The 17432-nt window shown below is 33.7% G+C and overlaps 1 protein-coding gene across 1 annotated transcript in view; it reads left to right on the forward strand.

The window, feature by feature from the left end:
• Window positions 1–472: 472 nt before the first annotated feature.
• Window positions 473–17432, forward strand: part of LOC127703044 (ubiquitin-like protein 4A) — a 55443-nt gene continuing 38483 nt past the window's right edge. The window contains exon 1 of the mRNA XM_052207438.1: window positions 473–1301. Coding sequence (XP_052063398.1) covers window positions 1049–1301 — 253 coding nt within the window. The 5' untranslated portion in view covers window positions 473–1048. The remainder of the gene's footprint in view (window positions 1302–17432) is intronic.

Below are 17432 nucleotides of genomic sequence, written 5' to 3' on the forward strand. Positions count from 1 at the left end.
CAGTAAATTCGGACTTGAATGATATCCAAAGTGTAAGAATTGTGGCACACATAGTGACATAGGTATGAAAACATGTCTCAGCATAAGACAGTCTCAATATCAGTATAAATTATGTTAATTTTAGATTTTAAACGATCCTGATACATTTTTAGAAATTGACAACTTGTATATAATAACGACGATATTCTGGTGGATAGAACTTTTAATAGTGTGGATAGAACTGTTATTAGTGTGGATAGAACTTTAAATTTGTAGATAGTACTTTTAATAGTGAGAAATAACATTTTAATAATTTGTATGTGTGGTGGTGGATATCATACTCCAGATTTTGGAGGTGTGCCTTGACGGCAGCACATATTATACAGATTACAAATTACAGTAACAGACATGAAAAAATCTGGAAATTGTAAATTTTTAAAAATTAAAAAAACGGGGCAGGATGATTTCATAGGGGCGGGCAGGGATGAAAATCTTTCAACTAATTTTAATTGGCCTATAAAGAACCAGCGTTATTTTTATAGGTAAAGAAAAATTCCCCCAAAAATTAAAGAATACAGAAATGAAGAAGGACCCCTAATCCAGACCCTCCTTGATGATAGAGCACAGCACAGTTCATAAAAAAATGAATTAAGACTGACACTGTCACTGTATAATAAATGTATTTTGCAGGCAACCAGCTGCAACAGAAAAACAACTGAAAAAGACAATGAGCTGGCAAAGTATATTATCATGATTATAGTAATAATGGTGATAGGAATTGCAATTGACTTAAAACATCCGTTTGCACGTTTTACAACTAGTGGAATAATCGCAGATAAACTTTTCCTGATGCATTGGAAAGCTGTGGAAATACTACAAGTTGATCTAGGTTTGAAATGCATGTTCATTACAAGCGATGAGAATGATGATAATCATGATAATAGACACTCATTAGTTAACAGAGCTAATATTTTCTCACCTGACCAGAGATATATTTATTTTGTGTCTGATGTGCCACACTTGATAAAAACAACCCGCAATTGTTTTTTCGAATTAAAACTTTTATGAAATGACAAGGAAGATGTGGAAGGATGGCAAGGACATTTCATGGTTGCACATTGTGGATTTGCTACAAGAACACTGCACTGGACTATATAGAGTGTGCCCAAAACTCACAAGAGCCCATATTAATTTTGGACTATTCTTGTGTATGAAAGTGAATTTTGCTGCTCAAATACTGAGTTCAACAGTGGCAACAATTGTTTTATTGGAGACAATGTGTCAGAAAAAATGTCATTTCCAGTGTCAGATGATAGCTTACTGTAAGCTGATTCCAAAATATATGGTTTCTATACACTTCTGTTTGAAATAAGGGAGATAATTTGTAACTTCCGGTTTGAAAAATGTCACTTCCGGTATTATAAGATAGTTTACTTGACACTGATTCCAAAAATATATGATTCTATATACTTTTACTTAAAATAAGTACAAAAAATAGCTACTCTCATATGGAATTTTCAGATCTCTTCAATCAAAATTATTCTTGACAACCTGAGGATTTAACGAGCAATTTGGCAAAATAAATTTATCGTTATCTTAATTCTTTTATGGTTGCAAAGGAGTAGTACGAACAAGAAAAACAGTGTTCGAGAGAAAACTCTTACAAGGGAAAGTGTTCAGTTAAGCAGTGTCAGTTTCAAAAGCGTATAGACTGTTCATATATCATATACAAAATATCTTAGCGACATCTTTTGAAATAACAATACAGCGCAAGAAAAAAATTAGGCGGAAGAAAAAAAAAATAAAATTTAAAAACCCAATTGTCTTTCTACCCAAAACAATATATTTTGATATGATAAAAGGAAAATCAGGTTTAAAATGTCATTTCCAGTGTCATATGATAGCTTACTGTGCACTGATTCCAAAAATATATGATTTCTATACACTTTTGTTTGAAATAAGGGAGACAATTGTTACTTCCAGTTTGAAAAATGTCACTTCCTGTATAATAAGATAGTGTACTTGACACTGATTCAAAAAATATATGGTTTTATACACTTTTACATTAAACAAGCATTATGTGAGTATTGCCCAGCAATACATAGTCCCCTACCTGTTAAAAATTCATTGCACTGGAACAAAATGCTAACTTATTATACGACTGCAAAAATTAAAAATTTTTTGGTTGTATATTGGTATGACGTTGGCGTCATCGTCGTCGTCGTCATCGTCATCCAAAGACACATTGGTTTTCGCACTCTAACTTTAGTTTAAATGAATGGATCTCCATGAAATTTTACCATAAGGTTCAATACCACAAAAGGAAGGTTGGAATTGATTTTGGGGGTTATGGTACGAACAATTAAGGAATAGGGGCCAAAAATAAGCATTTTTGTAACTTCCAGACAATAACTTGTGTGTAAGTGTATGGATCTCTCTGACATTGTACCACAAGGTTCCATATCACAAAGGGAAGGCTGTAATTGATTTTGGGGGTAATTGCCTCAAAATTTTAGGAATTAGGGGCCAAAAAAGGGGCAAAAAACAAGCATTTTTCTAGTTTCATGACAATAACTTGTGTGTAAGTGTTTGGATATTTCTGAAATTGTACTACAAGGTTCCATATCACAAAGGGAAAGCTGGCATTGAGTTTGGGGGTAATTGCCGAAACGTTTAGGAATTGGGGGCCAAAAATAAGGATTTTTCTAGTTTCCAGACAATAACTTGTGTTCAAGTGTATGGATCTCTCTGAAATTGTACTGCAAGGTACCATACCACAAAGGGAAGGCTGGGATTGATGATGAGGGTAATTGCCTCAATATTTTAGGAATAAGGGGCCAAAAAGGGGCAAAATACAAGCATTTTTCTAGTTTCAGGACAATAACTTGTGTGTTAGTGTATGGATCTTTCTGAAATTGTACAACAAGGTTCTATATTACAAAGGGAAAGCTGGGTTTGAGTTTGGGGGTAATTGCCCAAAACGTTAAGGAATTGGGGGCCAAAAAGGGGCCAAAAAACACATTTTTCTAGTTTCCAGACAATAACTTGTGTTGAAGTGTATGAATCTCTCTGAAATTGTACTGCAAGGTACCATACCACAAAGGGAAGGCTGGGATTGAGTTTGGGGGTGATGAATCATAAGGGGGTTCAAAAAATTTTGGGGGGGATTTTTTTTTTTTCTTTTAAATTTTTCCATTTTAAGTTGGTTATTTCTGATTTATATTTAAAAGCAAATAATAATGATATGGTAGGAGATACACACCAAACAGGATGTGTAAATTATTATATAATAGCTATTGTGCAATAGCAAGAAATTTTCAATTGCACAGTATTGCACAGTAGCAAGAAATCTTCAATTGCACAGTATTGCGCAATAGCAAGAAATATCCAATAGCACAATATTGCGCAATAGCAAGAAATTGTCAATTGTACAGTATTGCGCAATAGCAAGAAATATTCAATTGCACAGTATTGTGCAAAAGAAGATACTTCGTATAAATTGTTTATTCTTGACCAATTTCATTGGGGTTTTATTCTTGAATTCTTTGGGTTCTTTAATATGCTGAATCTAACCGTGTATTAAGTTTTTGGATTTTGGGCCCCGTTTTTAAATTGGTCCACATTGAGGTCCAAAGGGTCCAAAATTTAACTTTGTTTGATTTCATCAAAAATTGAATTATTGGGGTTCTTTGATATGCCAAATCTAACCATGTATTTAGATTCTTAATTTTTGGTTCTGTTTTCAAATTGGTCTGCATTAAGGTCCAAAGGGTCCAAAATTAAACTTAGTTTGATTTTAACAAAAATTGAATTTTTAGGGTTCTTTGATATGCTGAATCTAAACATGTATTTAGATTTTTGATTATGGGCCCAGTTTTCAAGTTGGTCAAAATCGGGGTCCAAAATTAAACTTTGTTTGATTTCAACAAAAATTGAATATATGGGGTTCTTTGATATGCTGAATCTAACCATGTATTTAGATTTTTGATTTTTGGGCCCCGTTATCAACTTTGTCCACATTGAGGTCAAAAGGGTCCAAAATTAAACTTTGTTTGATTTCATCAAAAATTGAATTCTTGGGGTTCTTTGATATGCTGAATCTAACCATGTATTTAGATTTTGGATATTGGACTATAAAAGGTGAAAGTCCAATTTAAAATTTTTAAGTTCTTTGACCACATTCATTCTGTGTCAGAAACCTATGCTGTGTCAAATATTTAATCACAATCCAAATTCAGAGCTGTATCAAGCTTGAATGTTGTGTCCATACTTGCCCCAACTGTTCAGGGTTCGACCTCTGCGGTCGTATCAAGCTGCGCCCTGCGGAGCATTTTATCTATAACTTGTCGTGGTGTAAATTAAAAAAAAAAAATTCAAGCATGACCAAAAAAAAATGTGGAAAATTGATTATTTGAGTGAATTTTCTTAGTCCAAGGACCATAACTCTGCACAAAATCATTAAACCGGAACAAAATTTGAACTTGATCTGTAATTTGTCATGATAAAAATATATACCAATCATCAAATCAATATCTTCAAGCATGACCAAAAAAAATCCGGAAAACTGATTATTTGAGTGAATTTTCTAAGTTCAAGGACCATAACTCTGCACAAAATCGTGACACCGGAATAAAATTCGAACCTGATCTGTAACTGTCCTGATTAAACAATACACCAAATATCTAATCAATATCTTCATGCACAAAGAAAAAAAGTGGGGAAAACTGATTTGACGGATGGACAGACAGACGGACGGAGTGCAAACCTAAATTCCCCTTCAACTTCGTCGGTAGGGGACTAATAAGTACAAAAAATAGCTACTTCCGGTTCACACAAGGCCACTTCTGGTTGGATTTTTCAAGGTCTTATGGCTTGCAAGAAGTCCCATGGCTTTATCATGTATAAATATGAAGTTAAAGCAAAGGTCAAAATCTAGAACTTTAAATTTGCCTAAGAACCTTGACCTCAATTTCAAGGTCATCAAACAAGGATCTCATATCAAAAGACCTTATTTCTCTACTATGTATTGTTAATAAGTTATATTAACATTCATCTTATTTTTAACATTCTAGGGGAGGAAACTATCAATGTTGCCACATCACTTTAAAGAAAAATTTCCTATTACGACAGATCGCAACAAACAATTTAGTGAAAATCTTTTGTCGATATATATTAGTTTCTTAGGAGTAGCATGCACAAGCAAAAGCAAAAAATTTAAACATGATCTTGACCTTTCACCTGGACCTCATTTTCTTCTTGGTGGACCCAGCTGGACCTCAAATCAAAAGACCCTAGGTCTCTATCACCTATGATTTACCAGTTACAATTACCTTTCACTTATTTTAAATACAGAAGGGGAAATAACTCTCATATGGAGTCTCCAGAACGCTTCGGTCAAAATTTAAATGTAACATTCTGAGGATATGACGAGCAATTTGGTAAAAAAAATTTGTTGCTTTCTTTGACAGTTGCGAAGGAGTAGTGTAGCCTTTTCATCTAAACTTGGGTTTTTAATGTAAAATTAGAATAACAGGTAAAAAAGCTTTTGTGAGACCTCGAAATTGAAAGTATTATCCTTTTTCTTTTATTTAACTATTGTTAATCAATAAAAAATCACAAAAAAAATAATTGTGCTTTGGTACTGGCTGTTATCAAAGGGAGACAATTCAATCTCAATCTCAATGTGTTTTAATCACAGGAGAGATAAATCTTGTTACATGAGGAGTTATCTCATCAACTATATAGATATAAGAAGATGTGGTATGAGTGCCAATGAGACAACTCTCCATCCAAGTCAAAATTTATAAAAGTAAACCATTATAGGTCACAGTACGGTCTTCAACACGGAGCCTTGGCTCACACCGAACAGTAAGCTATAAAGGGCCCTAAAAAATTACTAGTGTAAAACCATTCAAACGGGAAAACCAACGGTCTAATCTATATAAAAAACGAGAAACGAGAAACACTTATGAACCACATCAACAAACGACAACTACTGAACATCAGATTCCTGACTTAGGACAGGTGCAAACAAATGCAGCGGGTTTAAACGTTTTAATGGTACCAAACCTTCACCCTTTTTCCTGAAACAATAGTGTAACATCACAACATAGAAAGACACACTATAAAATATCAACTGAAATAGCTTAACTCAATCAAAGGACATACTAACACCATTGAACATACACTGAACAAATAAATTTGACCTATGACACAATGTAAATACAAAATAAATAAACTAAGGGAAGAATAATAAAAGTAACATGTTATATCGGTAAGAAATGTTAAACAATTAAAGAAAAACAATATGCTCGAACAAAAATACCATCCATTTGCAATAACTTTAAACACAGGTAAATGAAAATAATTTTGTTGTTAGGTATACCTGTACAGTACCAATAGAGAAAGGAAATATTTTTACAAAATTAATAATTTTGAATACAAAATAAATAAACTAAGGGAAGAATAATAAAAGTAACATGTTATATCGGTAAGAAATGTTAAACAATTAAAGAAAAACAATATGCTCGAACAAAAATACCATCCATTTGCAATAACTTTTATAGTCTATTTTTTAAAACATCTTCTAGGTATTTAGTTTGCTTACCCATGTTTTATAATTAGTTCCTCACTTTAGAACCGCAAAATAAACTTTAATAAAAACCCTTAATATTTATTTGCTATGTAATCTTTGTGGATTTAAAAAAAAAAGATTCATTATAGGGTAACAAGGGCGCCATCAAATAAATAGACAAGAATGACAATTTAAGACATTGAAACATTCAAAATTCAATTGAGTGTATGAAAGTCTGATTCTTTTTCAATTTATTCTATAGAAAATTTTAAAAGTGACTATGAATTTATTGCAAGAAGATTTATTGAAAGAGTACATTTTTATTATTTTGACTACACATTTGTGAAGAGATATTTTGTTTTGTTCTTGTATGCGTTGGGGGCATATATATAGTTGACAGTAAAAAATACGCATGGGAGTTAAAAACGAGATGTGTTAAAAAAATGGCCATTTTTAAAGCAAAAGTCCTGACTGGTAATTTTTGCATATAGGAAACAAATCAGGTAGTTTAATATATTTTGTGGCCAAATGATGGGTTGTTAATGGGTGCGAGTCATTGTGACACTGATAAGGGGGTGGACAGAATTATGGGAACTATGGATTGAGAGGGCTGGAAATGGGAATTGGATAGATGAAAGCTGGAGTCAGGGTGGTGTTAACTGTGAGGAAAGGGTTGTTAAAACTGGGATAATTCATGTTGACGAAAAAATAGGAGTGCAGAGGAACAGAATACGGATTAAAGTAGGAGTTTGGGGAGGGAATTGGGAATCAATGCTCCCTGTTCACCCCATTACAGCTGATAGCCAAAAAAGAAAAGGGGTTGGGGGTCATGTATGTAGAAGGGGATGCGGACCACAGCTTGTTCTAGTTTGTGAACTGATAAATAAGAAGACCGATTGATGCCTAATGTAATAGTGCTATCTAAATAAAAGGAAAAAAAACAATGAAAACAATATATAATTTATTCAATAAGTACAATTTGTATCATGTAGACCAAAAGTAATGGAGCATTGAATGACTGCAATAATTATCCGTTTTAAGAACGCATATGGCAGATGCACTAACCTCATAGGGAGATTTTGGATGAGCACAGCTTCAAATGATTGGACTGAACGTCAGTCCACAGACAATTCATCGATGATGATGGAAGTTTAAAACCACCTTGACTGGCTATATAGCCATCGCCTAGTCAGCCCTGCATAGTGCTTTTTAATGTTTTTTAAAGAATTATTCAATATTATAATTAGAAAACAACTTATATAAAATGATTAAGTCTTTCAACTAAGGTTATAAATGATTAGCAAGGATGCAAATACTAAACTTTAGAACCTAAATAAATATCTTAAACAAATGAATTCAAAATAGCAATATCTATTCCATTTAACAAATATGTACTGAATACGTGTCATGTAAATCGTTAACTATAGAAACATGCAATTTCTATTTTTTAAACAAGGGAAATAACAATTACATGATAATCCTATCTGCCAAATGTATTTAGAAACAATTTGTTTTTATAAACAATTACTAATTAGAAAAAAAACACACACACTGAAGATAACATGTGTTTTAGTTGCAACAATTTTATTGTTAATAAACAACTGCCAACCTGACAAGAAACAAACACTGGTTTGGAACAAACTATACACTAAGAACGACAACTCGACCTAGTATGTTACTCTTATTTGTTGATAATATAAACAAAAATTGATTTAAAAAAAGCGGTAATATGTAGCAATTAATAAAAATCAGAATGCCGTAGTAAAATTCATCAGAAAATTGATCTGCTTTGCCGCCCGGAGATGCCGATAAGTGAACTTGTACAAAATCATGTTTTCAGGGGAAGTGATGAATTGTCCTTGCCAAAATAACAATTAATTCAGGTATCTAACATTGCTAACATATATTGATACCACGATAATACATTGATAATACTGTCTTGATCAATATACCTTATTGTCAAAAAATGCAGCAATAGTGTCGTCATCGACGGCCAAAGAAAAAACCGTGATGATAAAGCATGCAATTCCGGAAAATGACCGTCTCTGAAAATATAAAATTCTAAAATTGAGTGTAGTCCTTTTCGCGCCAGACGACTATTGAAAAGGCTAAGTAGTGCGAACAAGAAAAACAATGTTTGGGGAGATAACTCTTACAAAGAAAAGTGTTCAGTTAAACAGGGTCAGTTTCAAAAGCGTAAAAACTGTATGATATTATATACCAAATATCTAAGCGACATCTTTTGAAACAACAGCGAAAGAAAAAATTAGGCGGAAGGAAAAAAAAAAGAAAATAAATGGGGAATGTGTCCATGGGACACAGATGATGCCCCCGCTTGCATATAACGTTATAAAGGGACATAACTCAAGAACTGTAAAAGTGACGCTACCCAAATTTTTTTTTTCGCTACGGAGGGGGCATAAAAATTAAAAACCAATTGTTCAGAGAATAATTGAAGGTCTTTCCACCCGAAACAATATATTTTGATATGAAAATATTAAAATCCAGTGTCAAATGATAGCTTATTGTACGCTGATTCCAAAAAATTATGATTTCTATACACTTTTGTTTGAAATAAGGGAGATAATTTGTCACTTCTGGTTTGAAAAATGTCACTTCCGGTATTATTTGATAGTTTACTTGACACAGATTCCAAAAATATATGGTTCTATATACTTTTACATTAAATAAGTACAAACATAGCTACTTCCGGTTTACAAAAAGGTCACTTCCAATTGGTTTTTATACGACCGCAAAAATTTTTTGGGATCGTATAATGGTATGATGTCGTCGTCTGAGTCTTTGTCTGAAGACACATTGGTTTCCGGACAATAACTTTAGTTTTAGTTAATGAATCTCTATGAAATTTTTTAAGAAGGTTCAATACCACAAAAGGAAAGTTGGGATTCATTTTGGGGATGATGGTCCCAACCGTTTAGGAATAAGGGGCCCAAAACAAACATTTTTCTAGTTTCAGGATAATAACTTGTGTATAAGTATTTCGATTGCTCTGAAATTGTACAACAATGTTTAATACCACAAGTAGAAGGTTGGGATTCATAAAAGGGGTTATGGGGCAAACCGTTTAGAAATCAAGGTCCTAAAAGGGGCCAAAAACAACAATTTTTGTAGTTTCCGGACAATAACTTGTGTATAAGTGTATGGATCTCTCTGATATTGTACCATAAGGTTCCATATCACAAAGGGAAGGCTGGGATTGAGTTAAGGGGTAATTGCCTCAAACATGTAGGAATTAGGGGCCAAAAAAGGGCCAAAAACATGCATTATTCTAGTTTCCAAACAATAACTTGTGTTAGATGTGTATGGATGTCTCTGAAATTGTACTACCAAGGTTCCATACTACAAAGGAAAGAATTGTATCGAGTCTTAGGGTAATTGCTCCAAGGGGGATTCCAAAAGTCAGGGGGTTCCAATTTTTTTAAGGAATTCATATTTTTTTCAAAAATTTTCAAATTTCAAATTTTGTAAAAGTTTCAAGAAGTAATCTTCAATTGCACAGTATTGCACAATAGATTTGTAAGATCTTTTACCACATTTATTTTGTGTCCGAAACCTATATTAGGTCAAAAATTTGATCACAATCGAAATTCAGACAGTATCAAGCTTGTAAATTATATCCAAATTTGCCCCAACTGTTCAGGGTTCAACCTCTGCTGTCGTATCAGGCTGCGCTCAGCGAAGCATTTTATTTCAAGGTCATATGGCTTGCAACCTAATGCAAAAAGTCCCATGGCTTTATTATTTATACATATGAAGTAAAAGCAAAGGTCAAAATCTAAAACATCAAATTTAATTATGACCTTGACCTCAATTTCAAGGTCTCAAATCAAAAGACCATAGGTCTCTTTCACTTATGGTTCACCAGTTACAAATGCATATCACTTATGTTAAATGCATAAGGGGAAATAACTCTCATATGGAGTCTCAGAATCCCTTAGGTCAAAATTACTCTTACAATGAAAATTGTTCGGTGAAGCGGTGTCAGTTTCAAAAGTGTATTAACTTTTTTGATATCATTTATAAAATATCTAAGCGACATCTTTTGAAATACCAATACTGCGCAAGAAAAAAATTAGTCGGAAGAAAAAAAAGATAAATAAAAACCAATTGTTCAGAGAACAATTGAAGGTCTTTCCACATTAAATTGTTAAATATTTGATAAGAAGCTCAGCTGCAGTTTACTCAAATTTACTATTGGTGTCCAATCATAGGTTTCTTCATACTGATTAAAAAAATACATGGTTTCTATATAATTTTGTCTGAAATAAGGGAGATAATTTGCTACTTCCGGTTTAGAAAATGTCACTTCCAGTCTCATATGATAGCTTTAGTCACACTGATTCCAAAAACATGGTTTCTATATAATTTTGCTTGAAATAAGGGAGATAAATTGTAACTTCCTGTTTAAAAAATTTCACTTCCAGTACCATCTGATAGGTTACTTCTCACTGATTCCAAAAATATATGGTTCTAGGTCATTTTAAATTAGATCAGTGCAGGAAATGGCTACTTCCAGTTTAAAAAGGTCACTTCTGACTGACCTTTTCAAGGTCATATATCTACCAACCTATCAGAAGACCCTGTAGCTTTATCATGTTGAAATAAGATATCAATGCAAAGGTCAAAATCTAGAACATCAAATTTACCTTTGACCGTGACTTAAATTTCAAGGTCATCAAGCAAGGACCTCAAATCAAAAGACCCTAGGTCTTTACTATATATGGTTGATGATTTTTATCACCATACAGCTAATTTTAAATATAAGAGGGGAGAAAACTATTAAATGTCAATGTACCCTTTCAACCAAAATTTATGTGTTGTGACATGTCGTAACTAACAATTTTGAAATATATTTAGTCAAATACTCAGTGTCTGAGGAAAAGCCAAAATTAGCCAAAATCAAAATTTAGAATATGACCTTTGACCTTTGACCTTGACCTTATTTTAATTTTGGTGGACCAAGGACCTCAAATCAAAAGACTTAGCACTTATGGTTTATGAGTTACTATTACATGTCACCTATATCAAATACATAAGGTGATATAACTCTCATATGGAGTCTCCGAATCGCTTCGGTAAAAAAAAATTTTGACATCCTGAGGATGTAATGAGCAATTTGGTAAAATAATTTTGTTGGTTTCTTTTTATGGTTGCGAAGGAGTAGCAATGACAAGGAAAACAGTGTTTGGGAGATAACTCTCACAAGGAAAAGTGTTCGATTAAACTGTGTCATTTTTATACGACCGCAAAAAATTTTTGCGGTCGTATATTGGTATGACGTTGGCGTCGTCGTCGTCGTCTTCCGAAGACACATTGGTTTTCACACTCTAACTTTAGTTAAAGTGAATGGATCTCTTTGAAATTTTACCATAAGGTTCAATACCACAAAAGGAAGGTGGGGATTGATTTTGGGGGTTATGGTTCCAACAGTTAAGGAATTAGGGGCCACAAAGGGGCAAAAAATAAGCATTTTTTAGTTTCCAGACAATAACTGTGGAACGGTGTATGGATCTCTCTGAAATTAAACTACAACTTTCCATACCACAAAGGGATGGTTAGGATTTGCTTTGGGGGTTATGGCTCAAACCGTTTAGGAATTAGGGGCAAAAAAGGGGGAAAAACAAGGTTGTCCTGGTTAATGGACAAATACTTTAGTACAAAACATAATTTAAAGCAGTGTAAGGGAGATAAATCAAATACATCATTGAAATTATCTCCCTTACACTGCTTTTAAATTATGAATAAAGTAATAGTTAATGAACAATTAAGATAATTTAAAACAGTGTAAGGGAGGTAATCCAAATACAACGTTTTGGTTACTTCCCTTACACTGCTTTTAAATTATGTTTAAAGAAATGCATATTTATAAAGGAAGACCAGTAAAAATATCTGCAAATGTTGCATCTTTTTTTTTTTACAAAAAAATCCATATGAAAGATTTGACACTATATTTTAAATTCTATTATAAAATAAATAAAGTTAGCACTATGGTAAATTTAAATGGGTAATTATGGTTGCAAACTCCATTGGAAATTTGATTGAGATTATGACCATATCTTGAGGGAAAGAATTTTTTTGGGGAAAAAGGAGGGGGGGGGGGGTAAAAAGAAATTGTGGGGGGTCAATTTTTTCTCATTTCAGATTTCAGAAATTAAAAAGAATTATTCTTCAAATATTTTTTTTTTTTTCAAATTTCAAATATTGAAAAATTTCAAGAAGTAATCTTTAATTGCACAGTATGGTGCATTAGATTTTTAAAATCTTTGACCACATTTATTTATTTGTTATGCCGAATCTAACCGTGTATTTAGATTTTTAATTTTGGGTCCTGTTTTTTAAATTTGTCTACATTAAGGTCCAAAGGGTCCAAAATTAAACTTAGTTTGATTTTAACAAAAATTGAATTCTTGGGGTTCTTTGATATGCTCAATCTAAACATGTATTTAGATTTTTGATTTTGGGCCCAGTTCTCAAGTTGGTCCAAATCGGGGTCCAAAATTAAACTTTGTTTGATTTCAACAAAAATTGAATATATGGGGTTCTTTGATATGCTGAATCTAACCATGTATTTAGATTTTTTATTTGTGGGCCCGCTATCAAATTGGTTCATATTGAGGTCAAAAGGGTCCAAAATTAAACTTTGTTTGATTTCATAAAAAATTGAATTATTGGGGTTCTTTGATATTCCAAATCTAACCGTGTATTTAGATTTTTAATTTTGGACCCGTTTTTATACGACCGCAAAAAATTTTTGCGGTCGTATATTGGTATGACGTTGGCGTCGTCGTCGTCGTCTGGCGTCGTCCGTCGTCGTCCGAAGACACATTGGTTTTCGCACTCTAACTTTAGTTTAAGTAAATGGATCTCTATGAAATTTTACCATAAGGTTCAATACCACAAAAGGAAGGTGGGGATTGATTTTGGGGGTTATTGTACCAACAGTTAAGGAATTAGGGGCCAAAAAGGGGCCAAAAATAAGCATTTTTGTAACTTCCAGACATAACTTGTGTGTTAGTGTATGAATCTCTCTGACATTGTACCACAAGGTTCCATATCACACAGGGAATGCTGGGATTGATTTTGGGGGTAATTGCCTTAAAATATTAGGAATTAGGGGCCAAAAAAGGGGCAAAAAACAAGCATTTTTCTAGTTTCATGACAATAACTTGTGTGTAAGTGTATGGATCTTTCTGAAATTGTACTACAAGGTTCCATATCACAAAGGGAAAGCTGGAATTGAGTTTGGGGGTAATTGCCCTAAACGTTTAGGAAAAAGGGGCCAAAAAGGGTGCAAAAATAAGCATTTTTCTAGTTTCCAGACAATAACTTGTGTTCAAGTGTATGGATCCCTCTGAAATTGTACTGCAAGGTACCATACCACAAAGGGAAGGCTGGGATTGATTTTGGGGGTAATTGCCTAATCTAACCGTGTATTTAGATTCTTAATTTTTGGTCCCGTTTTCAAATTGGTCTACATTAAGGTCCAAAGGGTCCAAAATTAAATTTAGTTTGATTTTAACAAAAATTGAATTCTTGGGGTTCTTTGATATGCTGAATCTAAACATGAACTTAGTTTTTTGATTATGGGCCCAGTATTCAAGTTGGTCCAAATCAGGGTCCAAAATTAAACTTTGTTTGATTTCAACAAAAATTGAATATATTGGGTTCTTCGATATGCTGAATCTAACCATGTATTTAGATTTTTGATATTTGGGCCCGTTTATCAAATTGGTCCACATTGAGGTTTAAAGGGTCCAAAATTGAACTTTATTTGATTTCATCAAAAATTGAATTCTTGGGGTTCTTTGATATGCTGAATCTAACCATGTATTTAGATTTTGGATATTGGAATACCACAAAGGAATGGTAAGAATTGTCTTTGGGAGTTATGGCTCAAACCGTTAAGGAATAAGGTGCAAAAAAGGGGGGGAAAAGGGTTTCCAGGTTAATGGACAATTACCTAAGTACAAAACATAATTTTAAAGGCAGTGTAAGGTTGGTAATTGAAACTCATTTGAATATCTCACCTAAACTGCTTTTAAGTTATGTATATTGGAAATTTGCCAAAAACTTTATTATTAATAAATTCCATTGGAAATTTGCCAAAAACTTTAGTTTAATGAACTTCATTGGAAATTTGCCAATATAAATGTTGCTGATGAAGCGTTTTTGTTTATCTCACCTAAACTGCTTTTAAATTATGTATATTGGAAATTTGCCAAAAACTTTATTGTTAATAAATTCCATTGGAAATTTGCTAATAACTTTAGTTTAATAAACTTCATTGCATTTTTAGCTCACCTGACCTGAAAGGTCAAGTGAGCTTTTCTCATCACTTTGCGTCCGTCGTCCGTCGTCCTGCGTCCGTCGTCCTGCGTCCGTCGTCCGTCGTCCGTCGTCCGTAAACTTTTACAAAAATCTTCTCCTCTGAAACTACTGGGCCAAATTTAACCAAACTTGGCCACAATCATCATTGGGGTATCTAGTTTTAAAAATGTGTGGCGTGACCCGGTTAACCAACCAAGATGGCCGCCACGGCTAAAAATAGAACATAGGGGTAAAATGCAGTTTTTAGCTTATAACTCAAAAACCAAAGCATTAAGAGCAAATCTGACATGGGGTAAAATTGTTCATCAGGTCAAGATCTATCTGCCCTGAAATTTTCAGATGAATCGGACAACCCGTTATTGGGTTGCTGCCCCTGAATTGGTAATTTTAAGGAAATTTTGCTGTTTTTGGTTATTATCTTGAATATTATTATAGATAGAGATAAACTGTAAACAGCAATAATGTTCAGCAAAGTAAGATTTACAAATAAGTCAATATAACCGAAATGGTCAGTTGACCCCTTTAGGAGTAATTGCCCTTTATAGTCAATTTTTAACCATTTTTCGTAAATCTTAGTAATCTTTTACAAAAATCTTCTCCTCTGAAACTCCGTGGCCAAATTAAACCAAACTTGGCCACAATCATCATTGGGGTATCTAGTTTTAAAAATGTGTGGCGTGACCCGGCCAACCAACCAAGATGGCCGCCACAGCTAAAAATAAAACATAGGGGTAAAATGCAGTTTTTGGCTTATAACTCAAAAACCAAAGCATTTAGAGCAAATCTGACAGAAGTAAAATTGTTTATCAGGTCAAGATCTATCTGCCCTGAAATTTTCAGATGAATCGAACAACCTGTTGTTGGGTTGCTGCCCCTGAATTGGTAATTTTAAGGAAATTTTGCTGTTTTTGATTATTATCTTGAATATTATTATAGATAGAGATAAACTGTAAACAGCAATAATGTTCAGCAAAGTAAGATTAACAAATAAGTCAACATGACTGAAATGGTCAGTTGACCCCTTTAGGAGTTATTGCCCTTTATAGTCAATTTTTAACCATTTTTCGTAAATCTTAGTAATCTTTTACAAAAATTCTTCTCCTCTGAAACTCCGTGGCCAAATTAAACCAAACTTGGCCACAATCATCATTTGGTTATCTAGTTTTAAATATGTGTGGCGTGACCTGGTCAACCAACCAAGATGGCCGCCACGGCTAAAAATAGAACATAGGGGTAAAATGCAGTTTTTAGCTTTTAACTCAAAAACCAAAGCATTTAAAGCAAATCTGACATGAAGTAAAATTGTTTATCAGGTCAAGATCTATCTGCCCTGAAATTTTCAGATGAATCGGACAACCCGTTATTGGGTTGCTGCCCCTGAATTGGTAATTTTAAGGAAATTTTGCTGTTTTTGGTTATTATCTTGAATATTATTATAGATAGAGATAAACTGTAAACAGCAATAATGTTCAGCAAAGTAAGATTTACAAATAAGTCAATATAACCGAAATGGTCAGTTGACCCCTTTAGGAGTAATTGCCCTTTATAGTCAATTTTTAACCATTTTTCGTAAATCTTAGTAATCTTTTACAAAAATCTTCTCCTCTGAAACAACTGGGCCAAATTAAACCAAACTTGGCCACAATCATCATTTGGTTATCTAGTTTTGAAAATGTGTGGCGTGACCTGGTCAACCAACCAAGATGGCCGCCACGGCTAAAAATAGAACATAGGGGTAAAATTCAGTTTTTGGCTTTTAACTCAAAAACCAAAGCATTTAAAGCAAATCTGACATGAAGTAAAATTGTTTATCAGGTCAAGATCTATCTGCCCTGAAATTTTCAGATGAATCGGACAACCCGTTGTTGGGTTGCTGCCCCTGAATTGGTAATTTTAAGGTGATTTTGCTGTTTTTATACGACCGCAAAAAAATTTTGTGGTCGTATATTGGTATGACGTTGGCGTCGTCGTCGTCGTCGTCGTCGTCGTCGTCCGGCGTCGTCGTCGTCCGGCGTCGTCGTCCGAATACCCAATGGTTTTCGCACTCTAACTTTAGTTTAAGTGAATGGATCTCTATGAAATTTTACCATAAGGTTCAATACCACAATAGGAAGGTGGGGATTGATTTTGGGGGTTATGGTACCAACAGTTAAATAATTAGGGGCCAAAAAGGGGCCGAAAATAAGCATTTTTGTAACTTCCAGACATAACTTGTGTGTTATTGTATGGATCTCTTTGACATTGTACTACAAGATTCCATATCACAAAGGGTCGATGATGGGATTGATTTTGGGGTTAATTTCCTCGAAATTTTAGGAATAAGGGGCCAAAAGGGGGCAAAAAACAAGCATTTTTCTAGTTTCATGACAATAACTTGTGTGTAAGTGTATGGATCTTTCTGAAATTTTACTACAAGGTTCCATTTCGCAAAGGGAAAGCTGGAATTGAGTTTTGTGGTAATTGCCCAAAACGTTTAGTAATAAGGGGCCTAAAAAGGGGTGAAAAATAAGCATTTTTTAGTTTCTAGACA

The sequence above is a fragment of the Mytilus californianus genome, unplaced genomic scaffold, assembly GCF_021869535.1.
Source record: "Mytilus californianus isolate M0D057914Y unplaced genomic scaffold, xbMytCali1.0.p SCAF_1, whole genome shotgun sequence".
NCBI classification, from domain to species: Eukaryota; Metazoa; Mollusca; class Bivalvia; order Mytilida; family Mytilidae; genus Mytilus; species Mytilus californianus.